The 19,212-nt window shown below is 27.5% G+C and overlaps 2 protein-coding genes across 2 annotated transcripts; one reads left to right on the top strand and one right to left on the bottom strand.

Annotated features, from left to right (window-relative positions):
- Positions 1 to 3,495: 3,495 nt before the first annotated feature.
- Positions 3,496 to 4,622, bottom strand: LOC126677933 (protein SPIRAL1-like 5). The gene is made up of 2 exons (XM_050372750.2): positions 4,322 to 4,622; positions 3,496 to 3,855 (listed from the first exon to the last, which is right to left on the bottom strand). The coding sequence occupies exons 1-2, from the start codon at positions 4,559 to 4,561 to the stop codon at positions 3,781 to 3,783; spliced, it is 315 nt and encodes a 104-aa protein (XP_050228707.1). The 5' UTR covers positions 4,562 to 4,622; the 3' UTR covers positions 3,496 to 3,780.
- A 10,153-nt stretch (positions 4,623 to 14,775) lies between these two features.
- Positions 14,776 to 17,487, top strand: LOC126676786 (beta-carotene hydroxylase 2, chloroplastic-like). Its single transcript, XM_050371067.2, has 7 exons — positions 14,776 to 15,316; positions 15,408 to 15,467; positions 15,816 to 15,887; positions 16,075 to 16,209; positions 16,866 to 16,991; positions 17,098 to 17,154; positions 17,266 to 17,487. Exons 1-7 carry the CDS (start codon positions 14,942 to 14,944, stop codon positions 17,347 to 17,349), a joined length of 909 nt encoding a protein of 302 aa, XP_050227024.1. The 5' UTR covers positions 14,776 to 14,941; the 3' UTR covers positions 17,350 to 17,487.
- The last annotated feature ends 1,725 nt before the right edge of the window (positions 17,488 to 19,212 follow it).

The following is a 19,212-nucleotide window of genomic DNA, read 5'->3' as shown; positions in this document are numbered from 1 at the left end:
CCCTAACATTGCAATTTTATCAGTTGCACCCAAATTCGCACCTTTGAATTTCAATTCCACTCTCAAGTATTAAATTGTTTTCTTTATTTTAAAAAAAATTAAAATAAGTCATTCATTTTTAACTTTTTGTGTGAAAAGGAGTTTAAACAAATACTTTATAAGGTTTTTTATGAATTTTTCCCGAGTGAAAAAGAGTCCAATTTGATTTTGAAGATAAAATTAAAATTCAAAGGTGCAAATTTGGGTACAGTTGACAAAATTACAATGTCAGGATGCAATTGAAAAGGGGCTAAAAGGTGAGATTTTTTTGACGATTAAGCCTTTATTATTGCTTTTTAGTCGAGTAGTGACATAGAAATTTTTAATCTAGGTTTATGTTATATTTCTAGATCAACCAATCAGATACTAAAGGATAAAAAATATATAATTATTTTTAATATTTGATTATGTGTCTATAAATAAACTTTTATTTTTTAAAACTGTTTCTATTAAAAGGTCAAGGATATTTTTGGGAAAAAAAATTCCAATGTCAAAGGCTTAACGATACTTTAAAATGGTTTAACTATTTTTTAAATTCAAATGTTTGTATCTTTTTATCAATTGAGATAAAAAAATTTAATGTTTACAATTATGTCTAATTTTTTTTTATATAATTATGAATACAATTTTAAATTTAATTTTTAAATTCAAACTTATATATTTTTTATCTGTTGCGACCAAACGTTCATATCAACTCATTTTAAAAAATTAGATAAATTTAAAAAAGTTGGTCGTAACCGATAAAAAAATGCAAAAATTTGAATTTAAAAAATAAAATTCAAAATTTTGACCACAATTGCAAAAAATAATAATAAGCAAATTGGATATAATTATAAAAATTAAAAACTTTGGTCATAATTTATAAAAAATACAAAGTTTTGGATTTAAAAAATAATTTAGTCTTTAAAAGTCTCTATAAGTTTCAATCACACACATTGTTCATTTAGATGATACAAATATACATTTGGCAAAATAATGTTTTATCCATAATTTTGATTATTATATCAAAATAATTTTTTTTAAATCGATCTAATTTGTTAATTTTATAAATTGAAATAATTATATCAAAACCTCAGTTCAATTCTTTTTTTCTAATTGAACAAATCATATGAGTACACGTAAAAACCTACATCGGATTAAAAACATTGAATATATTTAGCTTAATTCGTAAAATTGACGAATCAAATTATTTTATTTTTAGTAAAATATTTCATAAAATTTAGTATGGATAGAAAATGTCATTTTGCCTATCCTACATTTCAAGCATTCGACAAGATTTTAGGTATGAGATTGTCGACCTAAAATAATCAAACACAAGATACTGAATTTCGAATTATATATTTGTGATAGATATTTAGTGGGTTTCGTGTGGCTCGAACTCGTAAGTGCTTTACACCAAGTTCCACACTTCCGCTCATTGTTGTTTTATTTTCTAGAATCATGCTAATGTTATCCACCACCATCACCAGTCACCACTTTCTTGGTAGATAATGGGCCTACTGAGATATATATCGTCGTAGTTTAGCCCATAAACTTGCACCCACGCACCAATCCTCAGTTGAACGATTGGGCTATATAGCAACCCATTACCTTATAATTTCGCTTGCTTGAGCCCAGGGGCGGAACCAGCCCATTGGATGAAGTAGCGACCGCCCTCGTAATCTTTTTTGTTTTTGTAAAATTACTCTATCAAATTTTAATTTTTTTAAAAAATTTATGATTACTTAATTTTAATTTTCATATAATTAGCTTTTTTTAATTTTATTTTATACAAATTAACCATTCCATAGTAGAATTTTTAGTTCCGCCTCTAGAGCCATAAAAATAGAATTGAAACTTAAAACTTCCAAAATTAAATAAGAGAAAAAGGTACAAAATAATTTTTATAGTTTTTATAAAAATATAAATCGACTCTTTTACTTTTTTGGTTATAACTAAACCTTCTTTATTTTCAAATAGAGCAATTAACCTCTTTCGTCCAACATCATTAGAAACACTCGTTAACGGCTAACATGTCTCTCATTATCATATATGAAAAAAATTTAAAAAGGGTTTAATTAAACAATAAAGGGTTTATTTGTTTGATTTTAAACAATAAGGGTTTAATTGTTCAATTTTAAAAAACACGAGGGTATAGTTGTGCCCAAAAAAATAAAAGGGCTTATTTGTACTTTTGAGAAAAACTCGAAGGTTTTTTATATTTTCTGTTAAATAAGAGTATATCTTTATAATTGATCTGACATTACTGCAATATCTGAATTTAATTAATTTACACTGAATTATTTTAATCAATTAAAAATAATATTTTATAAAATCAATTTATTTTCAAAATAAACAAGCTAAATGTGTTCAAAAATCGTAATGGCACTTTACTTTTTTATTATTAAACCAAGTCTTAAAAAATTGCCAATTTAGTAATATATTTTGATCGTGAGAACAAAGAATATAACAAGATAAATATATATTAACAATCTTATGTGATAAACCAAATTTGTATAAAAATTTCACACACACACACATATATCAAATTAACTTTATATATGTATAAATATAACTAACTTAATATATATATGCTTAATTCTTCTATATATATCATGGTAAATAAATAGGATACTATATTTAAAATAAGACAAAATAAACTTATCTATCCACAACTATTGTAATTCTACCAAATATATCATGATTTTTAAATTTTATCAATTTGATCCATCATTTATTCAATCTTTGCCAAATATACCCAAGGCTCATTTAAAATTTGCCAATTATACGCAAATATATCCAAGCTTTGGGTATATTTGGCAAATATTGAATACATGACGGATCAAATTGGCAAAATTTAAAGATCATAGTATATTCGATTAAATTTCAATAGTTGTGAGTAGATAAGTTCATTTTGCCTTAAGATAAATATCTGACCCACATTGACATGCATATAACAGTTTACTATATAGATATTATGTAATAAACTAGAACAAACTCAATCAATAATCATCAATTCCAGCACATTAGTAGGTTATAGTGTGTGCATACTAGGAAGTGACAAATAAACCTCAACATTCTAAATTATGCATGTGCATATTAAAGAGGTTTTTGTTATGTCTCATACGTACAAAAAAATTATAACATGGTCTAAAGAAACAATTCCTAACGCAATATGCCAGATGTATACAATGGATAGACAAGTTTTCAAATACATATAGTGAACACCAGACTTGAAAGAATCTCTGACCTGAATTGAGTGCTCTTTGCAAATAGCCTAAACTTACAGATCATCATACTAATCCAGAGAAAAAATGAGTTGCTAAAAAATTCAAATTAATACAAGAATAATAAGTTTAATTTGGAGCTAGAACGTGCTGAAAGCAAAATAGAAAGTTAATTTAACTTTTTGGTTTCCATATTTGGCCATGAATTAAACTAAAATCAAACTCCATTATTGAAAGCATCCCCACACTCATAAAAACAGCTAGATATATATTTATATTCTTATTAAAGACAAACATACATTACATATAGCTAGCTAGTTATAAGCTAACTAAGTTGCATCACTAGCTTTTACAGTTTACAGTCTTAAAACCCTTCATAATCATATGCATATGAATTATGATTTTAAAAAAACAGCGGATTATATTTTGTACACTATATTAGTTTAGGTTCATTAATAATCATGGGAAATGGCAGTAATCCCTTATTTTCACTTAGATTTAAAATCTGGATATATATGTTGAGAGACATAAAACTTCACTTATCTCCAAAGAGGTACCCAAGAGATGAATCTCCTCCTGGCACAGACTTCACCTTTGTCGACGGACGATCCTGATGTATAAATCATATCTTTATTATCCAAATTGTCAAATTAAATCTTTAAATTTGCTAAATTCGTGACCTTCAAAATTACAAGAAACTTTTTTTTTTCCCAATAAATTCATTCCAAATAAGCTATATATAACATGGAATATGCGCCAAATGAAATTTCGATGACCGTAAAATTTTAATATACATGGAAAGATCTAATTGCTGTGCAGGACTCAATATGAACGAAATTACTAAGGAATTTTTGGTTTCTTTTAAATTTTAAAATTATATGCTTACTTTGAAAAATACTATTTTTTTATCAAAATGAAATAACATGGAAATTTAATGATTCTGAAAATTCAACATCCAATTTATGTCATTTGACTCAATGTTGAAGCTGTTTCGAGAAATATAAGGTAATTAAAAGTTCAAACCCTAGCAGGGACCCAATTGACCGAAAAGAATATTCTAGCTTCTATCAACTTACAGTGATGAAGTTGCCAGTATTCTGGCCTTGAGCTCGACGGTAGTTGCTTGAAGCCTTCTGGTTTTCAGGAGAAAGATGATCGGAGTTCTTTTCGGGGATAATATCAACACCATATGGCGGTAGGTTATATACAGTCCGGGAAGGTGGTGGTGCCCTAATTGGTTGTTCATCGGACGATCCAGACCCAAAAAGGTAGCCTAAAGAACTCTGACCGCCGCCGGAGCTTCCACCTCTACTCATGGCTAATTAGTTAATTAATGATCAAGATCTCAACTGCGAAGGAGAAAGAAAAGAGACGATGATTAACCCTAATATATAGTGAATTTGTATGTGCGTTTATTAGCTGTGGTATTGATGATGATGTGTATGTGTGTCTGCTAATCGTGACCCTTGATGATGTGATCATGATCATATAAGAATACCTAATTGGTCATCATTGTACATTATTGAACACTAAAACCTATTAGAATAAAAATTAAGTATGTACATTTAAGACAAAATAATATAAAAATACCTAATTGCTCATCATTGTACATAAATTGTTTTCAAAATAATACTATTATCTATTTACTATAATCTATTCATTAATATAACATTATTTTAATAATTTATTAAAATTATTAAATAATTGAGCAGATTATTAAAAAGATAAATAAAGAGACAAAACTATATTTTATTTTATTTCAAATAGATTTAGTATGGAATATATTATTTGTTTCTACTACACATATATGTGTACTATTGTTTTTCTCGTACTTTTTTATCTTAAAATTATTGTATTATCTTATTTTATTGATTCTTTATTGATTGATGATAAAATTTGATTTGAATCGATATTTTTGTTAATTTGTTATCTCATGGATAGTTGGTTGATAATGGTTTAGTAAATGATTTATCTTGTATGGGAAGGATTAAAGGGGAAAAAGAAAAAACAAGCTAGAATACGTCATGGCTGTTTTATGGTCATTTTATTTTGTTGTACATTATGTATTTTACCATTGGATAAATGGATACAATAGACAAGATGAGCTAGTTTAAATGGTAAGAGCGTTTCACCTATATATGAAAGGTTTTGGATTCGAGTTACCGCGAGAATAGCAGTGAAATCCTTAATTCTTCATAAAATAAAATAAAAGATAGAAAATGGATACAATAACATTTACTTTGTATCATAGATACAATAGAGGTACTGAAACTATAAAGAATACTGAAAGAGTTGGTACTGTTTACAGACTATTTATCTATTAATAACAACTTTTAAAAATTAATAAATATTTTATTTAAGTTGAAAATTCATGTTCACTTGGTTTTTATTAATTTTATAAGTATATAGATTATACACACTCATCGAAAAAATATAGCTTAATTTGTAACAAAATTGGTGTGCTGGAAATAATTAAGTTGGTTAATTGTCGAAATCTGGTGGGTTCAAAATGCTATTTAAAGCATTGTCAACCATAATTTAAGATTAATGGGTATAATCTGATATTGTTGGCGATTCATGAATTAATTGATCAAAGTTTAAGTAACATCAGTTCGTAAACATTTGGGCCCTTTTGCTGCAACAATTGTGTTGGCATCTTAGCAATATATATAGCAATAGCCAGTACTTATCAATCATGTATAAAAATGGTGATAAAACCTCAAAAAGTAGGTCATTCAAAGATATTTTATCTTTTCAATTTTTTTTGTTCATATTCTAAATATTCATAACAATCAATTTTTTTTTAATTTCAATTCTACTCATTTTCTAAATTGGAGGTTTTCCATTTTTAAAGAGTTCAAATATATCTTTTATATATATGACACGTAGTTTAATTAAATTTTTAATATTTTAAAAAGTATTAAAATTGAAATTATTTGTCAAATATGAAGGATGTATATGAACTTTTTTCATTTAATACTAATTTGAAAAAGGAAGCAAAATTGAAATTAGAAATTAAAAAATAAATTAAAATTGTAGATGTTAAAAGTTTGAAATATGAAAAATTAAAGAAGTCATAAAAACAGGTGTATTTTTGAACGATTAAGCAATATTGTTGTAACATTGATACCGATTCTTGAATCTTTGGTACCATTGTCGTGACCGGTTCTTGACCGGATTGGTATGCGCAGCGGAATCGAAACCATTGGTAGGTATTTAATTATGGATTTGATCAACAAACAATAATATAGCAAAATAATAAATAACACAAGAGATTTACGTGGTTCTGCATTAAAGCGTACATCCACGGGCGAAAGATTCGAGCCATCCACTAATCATCAAAAGGAGTACAAAATTGGTGGAGAATCACCAAATAGAGAACATCTCTAGTAAATATGCCCTTAGAAGAAAAACCCACAAAGTGTTTAACTCTCTACAAGAAGTAACCCAAAAGGGTAAGAATTAACTTATATTCCTCACATCACACACACCCCCTTTTCCCCATATTCACATCAATGTCTACATTGTGTGTTCGGTTTTTGGTGTCTTCTAAAAGGTGAATAAGGTAGTGTATATATAGTGAATAAATAGTCTATATGGCATTAGGAATATTAATCCTAATTGGATTTATACTTCCTAATTACTCAATGACAACAAAGTTATCCTTCACCTAAATACTCCACAATAGAGTCCTAATCCAAATAGGAATTAGAATTCTAGGCATATTCCAACAATCTCCACCTTGACTTGAATTCTCCAATAAACTGTGATTACTGTTGTGCTCCACCTTCTCCATTTAAGTCCAAACTGAACTTATTCCAAAAGAGGTTCTTTGAGGAGGACCATACAAGTTTCAAGAACGTCTTGAACTTGCTGAAACCAAAATGACTAAAGATTTACTATCTTCGGGTGTATCAATTAAAATTTCACGAAACTTCGAATTTTGTTGGTCTTAAAACTGATACCAGAAACAAACGTCATTAGTAGCTTATAATGATTAAATCAAAAAACAAATGTTGAGGTCGTAGCATATCCCTTAATCTTCATAAGTCGACCAACCCAATGAGCATACATCACAAGTGCAACATCCAATCTCACTTCATCGCCAAATAATCCATAAAACTCGTAATTTTATATATTGAGATACCAGACATGTGCATATAGAAATCATGTTGAACGAACAATATTGTTCTAACTGTCTCATTATGCATCTTGCCTATAACTGAACCAATATCCCAAAATTCTGCATGTATTGACCGTTACTCATAACTACACTCCACTATCAACTCAGTTGTAGACGGAAAACCAATCGAAATTGGCACAAATGTGATATGAACAACCTGAATCTGCATAAATTTCGGATAAAAAAAAAACAATTATGCTGCAATTTTAAGCGTAGACTGGTTCTCTAACCTAATTCGCCTGTAATCGCTAGCATTCAGTCCTCATCTAATTATCTCCAAACAAATTGACTTATGAGTGATCCAATAATGACGCTATTCCAAATTACAAACGTTGTAATCCATCTTGTGTCTAAGATTGCTACTTATTCAAAACAAAATCTCCTTTGCAATATCATGATTTTATCAAAATCTGATTATGCTCAAACAAACTCTTCATTCAACAAACTCTTAAAAGCAATTTTTAAATTCAAATCACTAATAGAATTTTATGAGAGTATAAAGAGATTACCCCAATCATTCATCTTACAAAGACTCTATAAAATCCTCAAATAGTTGTGTGTTTAGAAAAGTCATACCTTTTTTCTTTATAGTTTAAAGTAGCATATTGATCTCCATCACAAAAATCACCTTAAGAATTTTAATACCCAAGTCTGTCTTCAATTGACGACTTTCGGCACTTCCAAATTTGGTGGCTTCTCTATCTCCAAATAATCTTCTTGTGTCAAGTAATTTCGTCTTGCGAAATCCTCCAAATAATATTTTGCCATAATAATCATAATCTAAAATTAAATCTGAAAACCAAATTGGCTCCGATACCAATTGTTGTAACATTGATACCGATTCTTGAATCTTTGGTACCATTGTCGTGACCAGTTCTTGACCGGATTGGTATGCGCAGCGGAATCGAAACCATTGGTAGGTATTTAATTATGGATTTGATCAACAACAATAATATAGCAAAATAATAAATAACACAAGAGATTTACGTGGTTCTGCATTAAAGCGTACATCCACGTGCGAAAGATTCGAGCCATCCACTAATCATCAAAAGGAGTACAAAATTGGTGGAGAATCACCAAATAGAGAACATCTCTAGTAAATATGCCCTTAGAAGAAAAACCCACAAAGTGTTTAACTCTCTACAAGAAGTAACCCAAAAGGGTAAGAATTAACTTATATTCCTCACATCACACACACCCCCTTTTCCCCATATTCACATCAATGTCTACATTGTGTGTTCGGTTTTTGGTGTCTTCTAAAAGGTGAATAAGGTAGTGTATATATAGTGAATAAATAGTCTATATGGCATTAGGAATATTAATCCTAATTGGATTTATACTTTCTAATTACTCAATGACAACAAAGTTATCCTTCACCTAAATACTCCACAATAGAGTCCTAATCTAAATAGGAATTAGAATTCTAGGCATATTCCAACAAATATAAATATGAAAAATAGTAATACAAGAAATTATTTCATGTCTATGCGGATATGTAACGTATGAGAAGAATTATAAATCTTCAAAAAATAATAGATAAAAGTACTGCAAATAGATCCATTAAAGGAGTCATTGTGTGACCGTGTCCTATGTTTTAAGTGTCAGCAATTAGAAAAATACAATCGCCACGATTATTAGAAGTAACTAATAAGGATATTTAATATAGATTAGGGTCAAATTCAATATTAACATGTAATTATCGCAGTAAATTTTACAAGGTCAATGATATATAAAGCTTGAATGGGTGTAGTACTGCAATTAGGGTTTTGGACCCATAATGACTTGTACTCCTCAAATTAAGAAAAAGGTCCTCAATTAATAAAAAAGGTTAGGAGAAACAAACTTATTAAACCATAGCTTAAATAGGATAAAATTAGTTCGGTTGGAAGGGAGCTTGTAGGCCAAACAAATTCTTTCTAACATAAATGTTAATTTGGTTTTGTTTTGGCCATTCTTCATGTTAGAAATTAAAGTTAATATTACATACAGAAAAAAAAATCCTATTATGGGGAAAATTTATATTCAGGGGCAGACCCAGTCCTTTGGACCGAGGTAGCGACTGCCCCTGTAATTTTTATTTCTTTACAAAATTAGTATCTTAAATTTTAACTTTTTTTATAAATATAGTTGTTAAATTTTAATTTTTATATAATTAGCCCCCTCAAGTTTTATTTTATACAAATTCGTCACTCCATATTAAAATTTCCAGTTCCGCCCCTGGTTATATTGAAGTGTGAAATCAAGGAGAGCAGAATGAACACCGGTCGTCGATTATTTATGATTATTCTTCTATTTTTTAATATCTTTAGCCGTCTCAACTATTTTTCATTTTTAAGTTATATATTGTTTTTTTATCTTTTTTTTTTTTGTTTCACTGCTGATTATAGTAATTTACACAAAGATAGACTAAACAGGAGTAGAGTGAGATCAAAATACGTTTAATACATGATTATGTTGCATAAAACAAATTAAGAACCAGTATTCCAAGAAAGAACAAGAGGTAGGTGATGTAATAAGTAACATGCTGAAATCAAAATGATTAAATACAGAATTGTTAAGACATAAAGTTTCAACATAAGCTAACCACAAAAACAAATATCTGAAATCTTGTGAAATGTTCTTAAATGTTTGATTCTATCTTCTTCTTTTTTAGCAGTAGGTCAGTGTGATGGAACGAACACTATAATGATGTCTATGGCCCTATAAAGATACATATGTGACTAAAAAGCTTAGCACTGGGGGCTAAGATTGAACCTCAGATGTCACTCAATGGTGCTTGAGGTTTATTCTTGAGGTTAATGTAATTTGTTTGTTGATTGATTATCGAATTTTAAAACGTTACAAATTGATTAGCATATGAAATTTTTAGTGATTTCAACACGTTTTTAATAAAATTTGGTCAATTTATATCTACAGTCAATTTATATTTCAATTTTTTTCATGTATATAAATAAAAGACATTTCACACTATTTTATCATGTTATTGTCTTAATCATTTTTTAAAATTTGAAATTTCTTAATGAATATGGCTGCCACGCATATGTATATTTGGCCGAATTTTATTTAAAACATGTCAGAGCTACAAAATACATATATAGTACGATAATCAATTTTAAAATCCAACAACCAAACTACAGTACTATAGTTATAACTATACTATGCTTGTATTATAATTATAAATTATAACTATAATACAAGCATAGCAAGAAAACTAATATAGTTTTATTGTAAATAAATTTAGCGGAAATATATGATATTAAAATTATTAAATTATCTTCAATAATCAAACAGTCGGATGTTTGTCTTATAGTTCATGATATTAACAATTGGAATTTTCTTTTAAAAGTTTCAAAAAATAAAGGTTTTATCATTAAATAATATTCTATCTTTTCGAATTTTTTTGGTTGTAGTCCAAAATTTTAAAATCATTAATCTTAGTCCATTTTTAAATTTTAAGTTTTAATTGTAGCCATTTATTTAAATTTGAATAAAAAAAAATTAAATATATCCTTCATATTTGAAATTCTTGATTGTAAAATAGTAAATTTGAACAATATAAATTAGGGTTAATTATAAATTAAATCACAAAATTTATACTAATTTACAATTACAACACGAATTTTAAATTTTGACAATATCAATAACTAACTTTTATTTTTTTGACAGATTGATGCACTGAGCAATCATGTAACGACACGTAGCGGTATATTATTATATCCACGTCTGTGTTATTTACCAATCTGCCAAAAAATAGAATTAGTTATTGACAGTATCAAATTTTAAAATTTATTGTAATTGTAAATTAGGATAAAGTTTGTGATCTAATTTGCAATCAATCCTATAAATTAATATGAAGGATAAATTTAATTTTTTTAGTTTTAATTTGAACAAATTATTAAACTGAAAATTAATAAATAAATTACACTAAATGGTTTTAAAATTTATAATATTAACGCCAAAAATCTAAAAGATAAGATATTTTAAAATAATTATCCTAAAAATAAATAAATAACTAATATTTAGAGTACGATAAAGGCAACCGCATTAGCTTATTTCTGGAATCAACAACAAACATAAGGACGATTGATTATTTTTAGTCTAATGATGCATTATTATATTACTAGTCGTAATCCCGCACATTTGTGCGGAATCAATATAAGAAATTATAAAAGAAAAACTTCAATACAAAAAATGTCAAAATAAAAATTTCATGAAAAATAAACTATAAAAACTAAATAGAATAAGAATTCATTCAAATTAGAATTGTTTTCAAATATTGAATATTTTCGCATTGCTATTTCTTTATAAAGAAATATGAATTATATACCATGATTCGCTTATCTTTAAAATATTCATCATATTTGTTCGTGTGATCCGTTTCTTTTACGATCGATATACCATTATTTTTTATTTTGTTAAAAATGTACGTTTGATTCTCATTATTTTTCAGTTTATATAAACTATTTGCTTAATATCTAGTCTGAAAATAAAGAAAAGAGCGCTTATGACCAAAAAGAGCGATTATATCTAGTCTATTATAATCATTAAGATAACAAAATTAAATTGAATATTTTTTATAAGGTGGAAATTTACAGATATTTTTTAGCAAATTCACAAAGTTAATCGATATATACCATAACTTTGATAAAAATAAAATAAAAATCAATTTATACCATAATATATAATCTATGCTTAACATGCACTAAAATTAAATTTTAATCTCACAATCTGGTGGTGGTAGTGGGCGTTGGGAATAAGCCCCAATTCAACCATTCACTTCTTTAAGTGAATTTGAAATAATCAAATTGAAAAAGTTTTGAATTATATAAAGCACAAATCGAAAGAAGTTTGTATACTAATAGGATCAGATGTTTTAGTTGAATATAAATACTCTAAACGTAGTAATCCTAGAATGAAATAGATAAATATTAAAAGTAAATAGTTTAAAAAACTCATTAAAATAATAAAAACAAATTAAGTATTTTAATAAAAGTGGAAACTATAAGAATGCTCTATTTGTTGAGAATCAATGAGAGAACTCCGTTGGTCCTCTCAATTATATAATTATTATATTATTTCTTATGGACTATATTTGCCAAGTGGCTTTTAGGTGAGCGAGTCATTCACTCCCTTCACCAAATTCAAATTAATCTTACTAATTAAAATAAAAATCTGAAAACTTCATATAAAATAAAATGTTTATATTATATAATATAACATAAATATCTTAACCAGACCGACAATAATTACTTTTAGAAATAATGAATTACATGAATGTTAGAGCTAAATTAACTTGAAATACCACCTTTTTCTGTGGTTAAGTAGCTAAAAATTTCAAGAATATAGCAGTTTTAAAATCGTAGTTTTAATATTTGAATCATAAATGTATTAAGTGACCTATTTGGTGGTTTGAAAAGTCCTAATCGATGACAATATTTACAGTTGTATGTATAACTCCTATTATTATTTTATAATAGTTCTTTCAATTTGTTAAAAAACGGTTCACTTGTGCAACTTTCATTATTATTGAGAAAAACATCGAACAACTCGTGAGGGGGTTTGTCACCCTAATAAAAATGAAGAAATTGAAGCTAGTCTATGTGAAAGGTTATAATAAATAAAAAAAATATTTAACATATAAAACTTGTTTTAAAGTGTTCTTTCTTTTTTGGGTTAAAAAGTCATGTTTTTTATTAAATTTTTTTATTATATTTTAAATTTAATTAGTTAAACTTTTGTAATTATATAATTGTAAAACACTAATTGCTTTCTAAAATTTAAAATAAATTTTAAAATACTAATTTTTATTATTGAATAAAGTAAAATTAATAATGGTTAAAACATATAGTATAGATAAATATTAATAATTTAAATTCTATTAAAATTAAAATATCAAATATACTTATATTTTGAGACACCCAATTTAAAAATCTCCTATTATATGAGACATGGTGGGGATTATAATATGTCTACACCTGCTCCTTTCTAGACATGCCATTAAACAAAAATGAGAAAACCATACTATTTATAGGTCGAGGTTGAACCAGTTTGGATCAAATTTAATCAGAATTTAAGTATTTAAAATGCAAGTTTAATCCAGTAAGATCTTAATTTAAGTTTAATACTTACTATCCAAATTCGATTGGAGTATAATATTTATACAAGTACAAATTAAACATTTTTTAGTCCATATTAAAATTTACTATTTATATCTAAGTCCGCACTTAAAAGGCAAATTCAATGGTAATTTTATTTGGGCCGGATCTGATGAAAAATAAGCGTTTAGATTCAGGCTAAATGGACTGAGCCAGTAGGGGCCGGAGAGATATTCAGCCCAATAAGGTATAACCACACTTCACGTGGAGTTATCTGAGCTGAAACTGCCAGTAAGCCCAGAGACGTTATTCCCCTAATTGATGAAAGTCTTAGCACAGAGCCCAGGAAAAAGTGACAACAGAAGCCCATAAAGCCCTAATCTTGGACCTTGTTTGCCAACCATCTTCAAAAGCCCATATGGTTAATATATTGCATTTACTTCTGAACATTTATTTAATTTCTTTAATAGTCAGACTCTTACCAGGAATTTGAGTTTAAAAATTGATAAATTGATAAATAATTTTTTTGGATGTCATAATTCGGAACTTTGAACATTATATTAAGGTTAGGCACATGCTCAAATTGTATGAAAACATTTATTTGGAATCCATAAAACAACTCAAGGACAGCCATGCTTATTACTTGGCCTGTGAATTTCGGTACGAACAAGAACTGATCAGAAATACGACCAGCCTATCCATGCCCAAATCAAATCAGGCCTTTTTTTTATTGTATGAACTTAATCCAATAACAATTTTAATTTTTTTATGAGCAGAATTGGATTGTCATATTTATTTAAATTCTAACGTAGGATAAAAAGATCGATTTGAACCTATATAAATTTAATATATGAGTCGGTTTTAGATATTAGATACTGAATTCAGACCAGACTTGAATTTATACTAAAAAGAGTCAAAGCTTTTGGCTCGACTAAAGTCCATCCAACTTCAGCCCATGAACAAATTAAGTTCAAACATAATTGGACTATTTTTTTAAACTTAAAATCGAACAAAAATCTAATAATTTTGAAAATAACCCAAACCAGACTAGCCAGCTTTATTGATTTTTTTAATTTAGTTAGATACGTACCAAAAATGATTTTTTAATTTAAAAAACTAAATAAAATTTAAAAACGAATTATAATGTCAAACCGAACGGTTCGCTTTTATTCCTTTTTTTTATATATATATTTTGCACATGCCATATATAGACTTCAAGTGTGTCTAGAAACATAAGCCCATGATTATAAAATCCAATGATATCCAACTTATATTACCAAAACATAAAATTACCTTATATTATATATGCACTTCTCAACATGCACTCTAAATTGTTCATTTCTACCATAATCACACCCCCTCATTATTTTCTCTGTTGATCAATTATTTTTCTTTTAGTTGCCAACCCAATTCTCAATATGCTTCAAGCTCTATCATTATCAGTAACTTCAACCTCTACAAATTACGGAATTGCCCAATTTTCTCTTCTAATTCCAAAATTCAGCAACTCCATAACTATACAAAATTTGAGCTGCAAAAAGCAGAGTGTTTCTTTAAGGGAAAAACAGAGCCTGACAGTATGTTATCTCATGGCCAAGAAAACAGGGGACGATGAAAAATTAGAAGTCGTTAATGAAATTACGAAAAAACCAGTGAACTTACGTGTTGAGACGAGATTGGCTAGAAAGAAATTGGAGAGACTTACTTATCTTGTAGCTGCGATTTTGTCAAGTGTTGGTGTTACTTCAATGGCTGCCATGTCTGTTTATTACAGATTTTCTTTGCAAATGGAGGTACTTATTATAGTTATATTATTGAATTATTAAGATTATTTGTTTTTATTTTAGAATTATTGGGATTTGATTTGATTTTTTTATCATATAGGACAGGGAATTTCCTGCACTAGAAATGTTTGGTACTTTTGCACTATCTGTGGGTGCTGCTGTAAGTTCATTTTTACTCTTATTTCTTTTTATAAATACTATTTCTCATTATTAAAATAATTGTTATTATATAAAGTTTATAAGATTAATTTTAAAATATGGACTAACATATCATAAAGATGACATAAAACAATAAATTTTATTATCTTTATTAATTATTTTTTTCATTTTTTAAAATGTAATTATCATAGTTCGTGAAATTAATTGACCATATAGCCGATATAATTTTTAAAAAATATTTCATTTTATCTGAAAAATCATCATCTATATTTTCCATTTAATTTCAAGATTGAAAATTTTGACGTTTAATTTTGGACTAAATAATTTTGGGGTGCCTTGAGAATTACAGGTAGGAATGGAGTTTTGGGCAAGGTGGGCACATAAGGCATTATGGCATGCCTCATTATGGAGTATGCACGAGGTCGGTTCATAATATACAAATTATATTTAGCGATTAAAAGTATTAGAGTTATTTTCAGGACTATCAGTTACGTGTGAGTTTTAGCTATAAATCAAATCAAATAAAATAAACAAGCTGTTTTGATTTTTATTGATTTGTTGTTGTCAGCAGTGTAAATTAATTTTTGGTTGATTGATAAATTTGGCAGTCTCACCATAAAGCAAGGGACGGCCCATTTGAATTGAATGATGTATTTGCCATAATAAACGCAGTTCCAACAATTGCTTTGTTGCATTATGGCTTCAATAATAAAGGTCTTATTCCTGGTCTTTGTTTCGGTGCTGTAAGTTCTTTCCCTCTATTTATTTTCATTATTTTTCTCCCTTTTTAATACAATAAATAAAAATATTAATGAATGTGAAAATGTTGATATAATTTTCGGTTTTGAAATTACTAAAAAATAGAGGTATGTTATGCAAAATAAATAATAATGATAATGTATTTTGTAATTCTAATATGAATTTCTAATTTTGACAATTAAGAATACTAACTATCAATTTTTTACAACGAAACACCGATCATTTTCCGATCAAAAAAATGTTTATGTGAACACCTGATCAACGACATGATAAGAAATATTCTAACATCCACATCATCATCTTTTTGATCGGAAAATTGATCGGTGGTCTAAATTACGAAAAATTGATAGTTTATATTTTAAATTGCTAAAGTTGATTAGTTCATATTAAAATTATAAAATATACTATTTTTTTTGATTTGTTTTGTAATTAACTCTAAATAAACATTTAAATGACTATCTTATAGACAACATATACTGAAAAGAAAATCCAAACTAAAAATTTAAAATATTAAATAAGAAATAAACATTTAATAATAAGAAAAGTGTGTTAAACGTACTAATTTGATTAAAAATCACTCGTTACGGATAAATCCGGTAACTTTTAAAATTTTCTAGGGTTAATATCGATTCGAAAACAGGGACTTGGAATAACGGTATTTGGAATGGCGTACATGTTTGTGCACGATGGCCTTGTCCACCGTCGATTTGCTGTTGGTCCCATTGCTAATGTTCCTTACTTACGAACTGTCGCTGCAGCTCATCAGGTAACTTCTTCTTCAAGCTATCAATGCCACATCAGCAACCCTAATTCTCTGTTTCCATCAAAACTTTATATATTTTGACAATTAATGTACACTAATTTTTTAACAGCTTCATCATTCTGATAAATTTGATGGTGTTCCTTATGGTTTGTTTTTGGGACCCAAGGTGAGAATAAATATATGCTTTATTTAATTTCTTTTTATATACTTAGTAAAGAAAACAAGGGACATTAATTTTTCGATTATTAATTAGGGTTTGTTTGATATGTTGGTACAGGAACTAGAAGAAAAAGTTGGGGGATTGGAAGAGTTGGATAAGGAAATACAAAAAAGGATAAAAGCATCATGCAAACCAAATTAATCTTGTTGAAATTGTTTTTCCTTATGTTCAAAAAAAATGAATTTGTCCTTTTTCATATTCATTTAGTATTATTTTGAAATTAGTTTCTTTTTTATGAATTTGAAATGAGATCTCAATACTCCAAAACCAATTTTTTTACTGGTTGGTAATTTCATTAATCAATTATTTAACAAAATTGAAGGATATTAAAAGTAAATGGAATCAATATGAAACATCAATGTAGATGAGTCATCATATGTTGACCTAACATTTCAAGTTTGGAAGGGAGTGGGATGCAAGAACAAGAAATACTATCTGAAGTGATTGTGAGTACAATCACTATGAAGCTGACATGATCAAACAATACATGCTTATTTCAAATTAATATGTTGACAATAAATGCTTATTTCAGAATAAATATATTGACTCACTCGATATCTTACATATATTTATAATTGTTATGACTTTTAGTTGAAATATTTTGATCTATCTTTATTTTTTATTTGAATATAAAGTGAGTTAAATATTTATTTCGTCGATAAATTTTAATAAATTTACTAAAGAATGAGTTTTTTTATTATAGATTTATGAAAATAAAATAACATAAAAAAACAACTACAAACAATAAGAATTAATAAGTATATATATCTAAAGTATCAATAAGTATATAAATAAATAAAATTATAAATAAATTGGTTAATTAATAAGTATTAAACTAGTCATTTTGCCCGTATCAAACTTGCAATTAACAAAATAAGGAAGATTGCTTTAAGTCTAGCGCGGCAGCATATCAGGCTGATACAGAACTGCAAGAATTTCCTGCACCTTGTTCTTTTCTTTTTAATTCTTGGGTTGGTAAAAGAATTAATTTTGTATTCAAAACTTCGGTCAACAAAATTTATAATCCTATGTAAAAAATCCATAACCTAATGCATCTGCTTTTCTTTGCTTCCCATTAAAGAACCCATTAAAGCAATCGATTTTGAATTCTCAAAACTCTGGTCAGCAAAATTCATAATCATATGTCACAGAAATCAATAACCCGATTTCGACAGCTTAGAGAGTTGATTGTTAATATGAATATGGAAATGTTATGCTTTCCAATAATTGTAGTCTATTTATGCATTTTTGGTTACATAATCTGTTGGTTTTTATTAAGCAATAGAGTTCTCTGTTTTCTGTTATACATAATTTTCTTTTTTCTATGTTCTAAATTGTTCTCTTCTTATAGATTTCTAATGGCTTATCCCTTAAAATCCCCCCACCTTTTACCCCCAATTCGTTTGCACCCTCACGTTGTAAAACCACCAAATATATCCAAATTACGACCTTTAACTTTCAATTGTACCCTCAAGTATTAAATTGACATCTTTTCACTTGAAAAATATTCAAATCAATACTTTAAATTTTAGCATATATTTTAAAATAGGACTTAATATTTTATTTAAAACAAAAACAAATTTATTTTTTCAAGTAAAAAAAGATCAATTTAATGATTAAGGGTGCAATTGAAAGTGAAAGGTCGTAATTTGGGTATATTTGGTGGCATGCCTCAACTTGGATCAACAAATGTTGTTTAACAATTTGAATATTATGTACTAACATGTTTTACCGGTTCCAGTCCGATATGTTATCAATGAATTGTATCCTTTGATCCTTTTTAAAAATAAAATCAGATGTAAATATGCAGATCAGAAATATATGTTGCATAATAATATAAAAGATTATCCTGATGTGTTCGATTTATTTAAGAATTGTGTGTTATTTGAGTGAAGGAAGATGGTGTGGCAATATTGGTTGATATGATGCCCAATAAAAAAAAATAGTATTTTGCATGAATTAGAAGTATATCTGTCATCAAATAAGTAATCTCTAATTATAAAT

This window comes from Mercurialis annua, linkage group LG4 (assembly GCF_937616625.2).
Source record: "Mercurialis annua linkage group LG4, ddMerAnnu1.2, whole genome shotgun sequence".
NCBI lineage: Eukaryota > Viridiplantae > Streptophyta > Magnoliopsida > Malpighiales > Euphorbiaceae > Mercurialis > Mercurialis annua.
Note: the sequence above shows the minus strand (reverse complement) of the source record. Positions and strands in the feature narration are given on the sequence as shown.

Coding starts and splice junctions, on each gene's coding strand:
- LOC126676786 (XM_050371067.2), top strand. CDS start 14,942: ATGCTTCAAGCTCTATCATTATCAGTAACTTCAACCTCTACAAATTAC. Junction 15,888..16,074: donor CATTATGGAGTATGCACGAG/GTCGGTTCATAA, acceptor TAAATTTGGCAG/TCTCACCATAAAGCAAGGGA. Junction 16,992..17,097: donor CTGTCGCTGCAGCTCATCAG/GTAACTTCTTCT, acceptor ATTTTTTAACAG/CTTCATCATTCTGATAAATT.
- LOC126677933 (XM_050372750.2), bottom strand. CDS start 4,561: ATGAGTAGAGGTGGAAGCTCCGGCGGCGGTCAGAGTTCTTTAGGCTAC. Junction 3,856..4,321: donor ATACTGGCAACTTCATCACT/GTAAGTTGATAG, acceptor TTTATACATCAG/GATCGTCCGTCGACAAAGGT.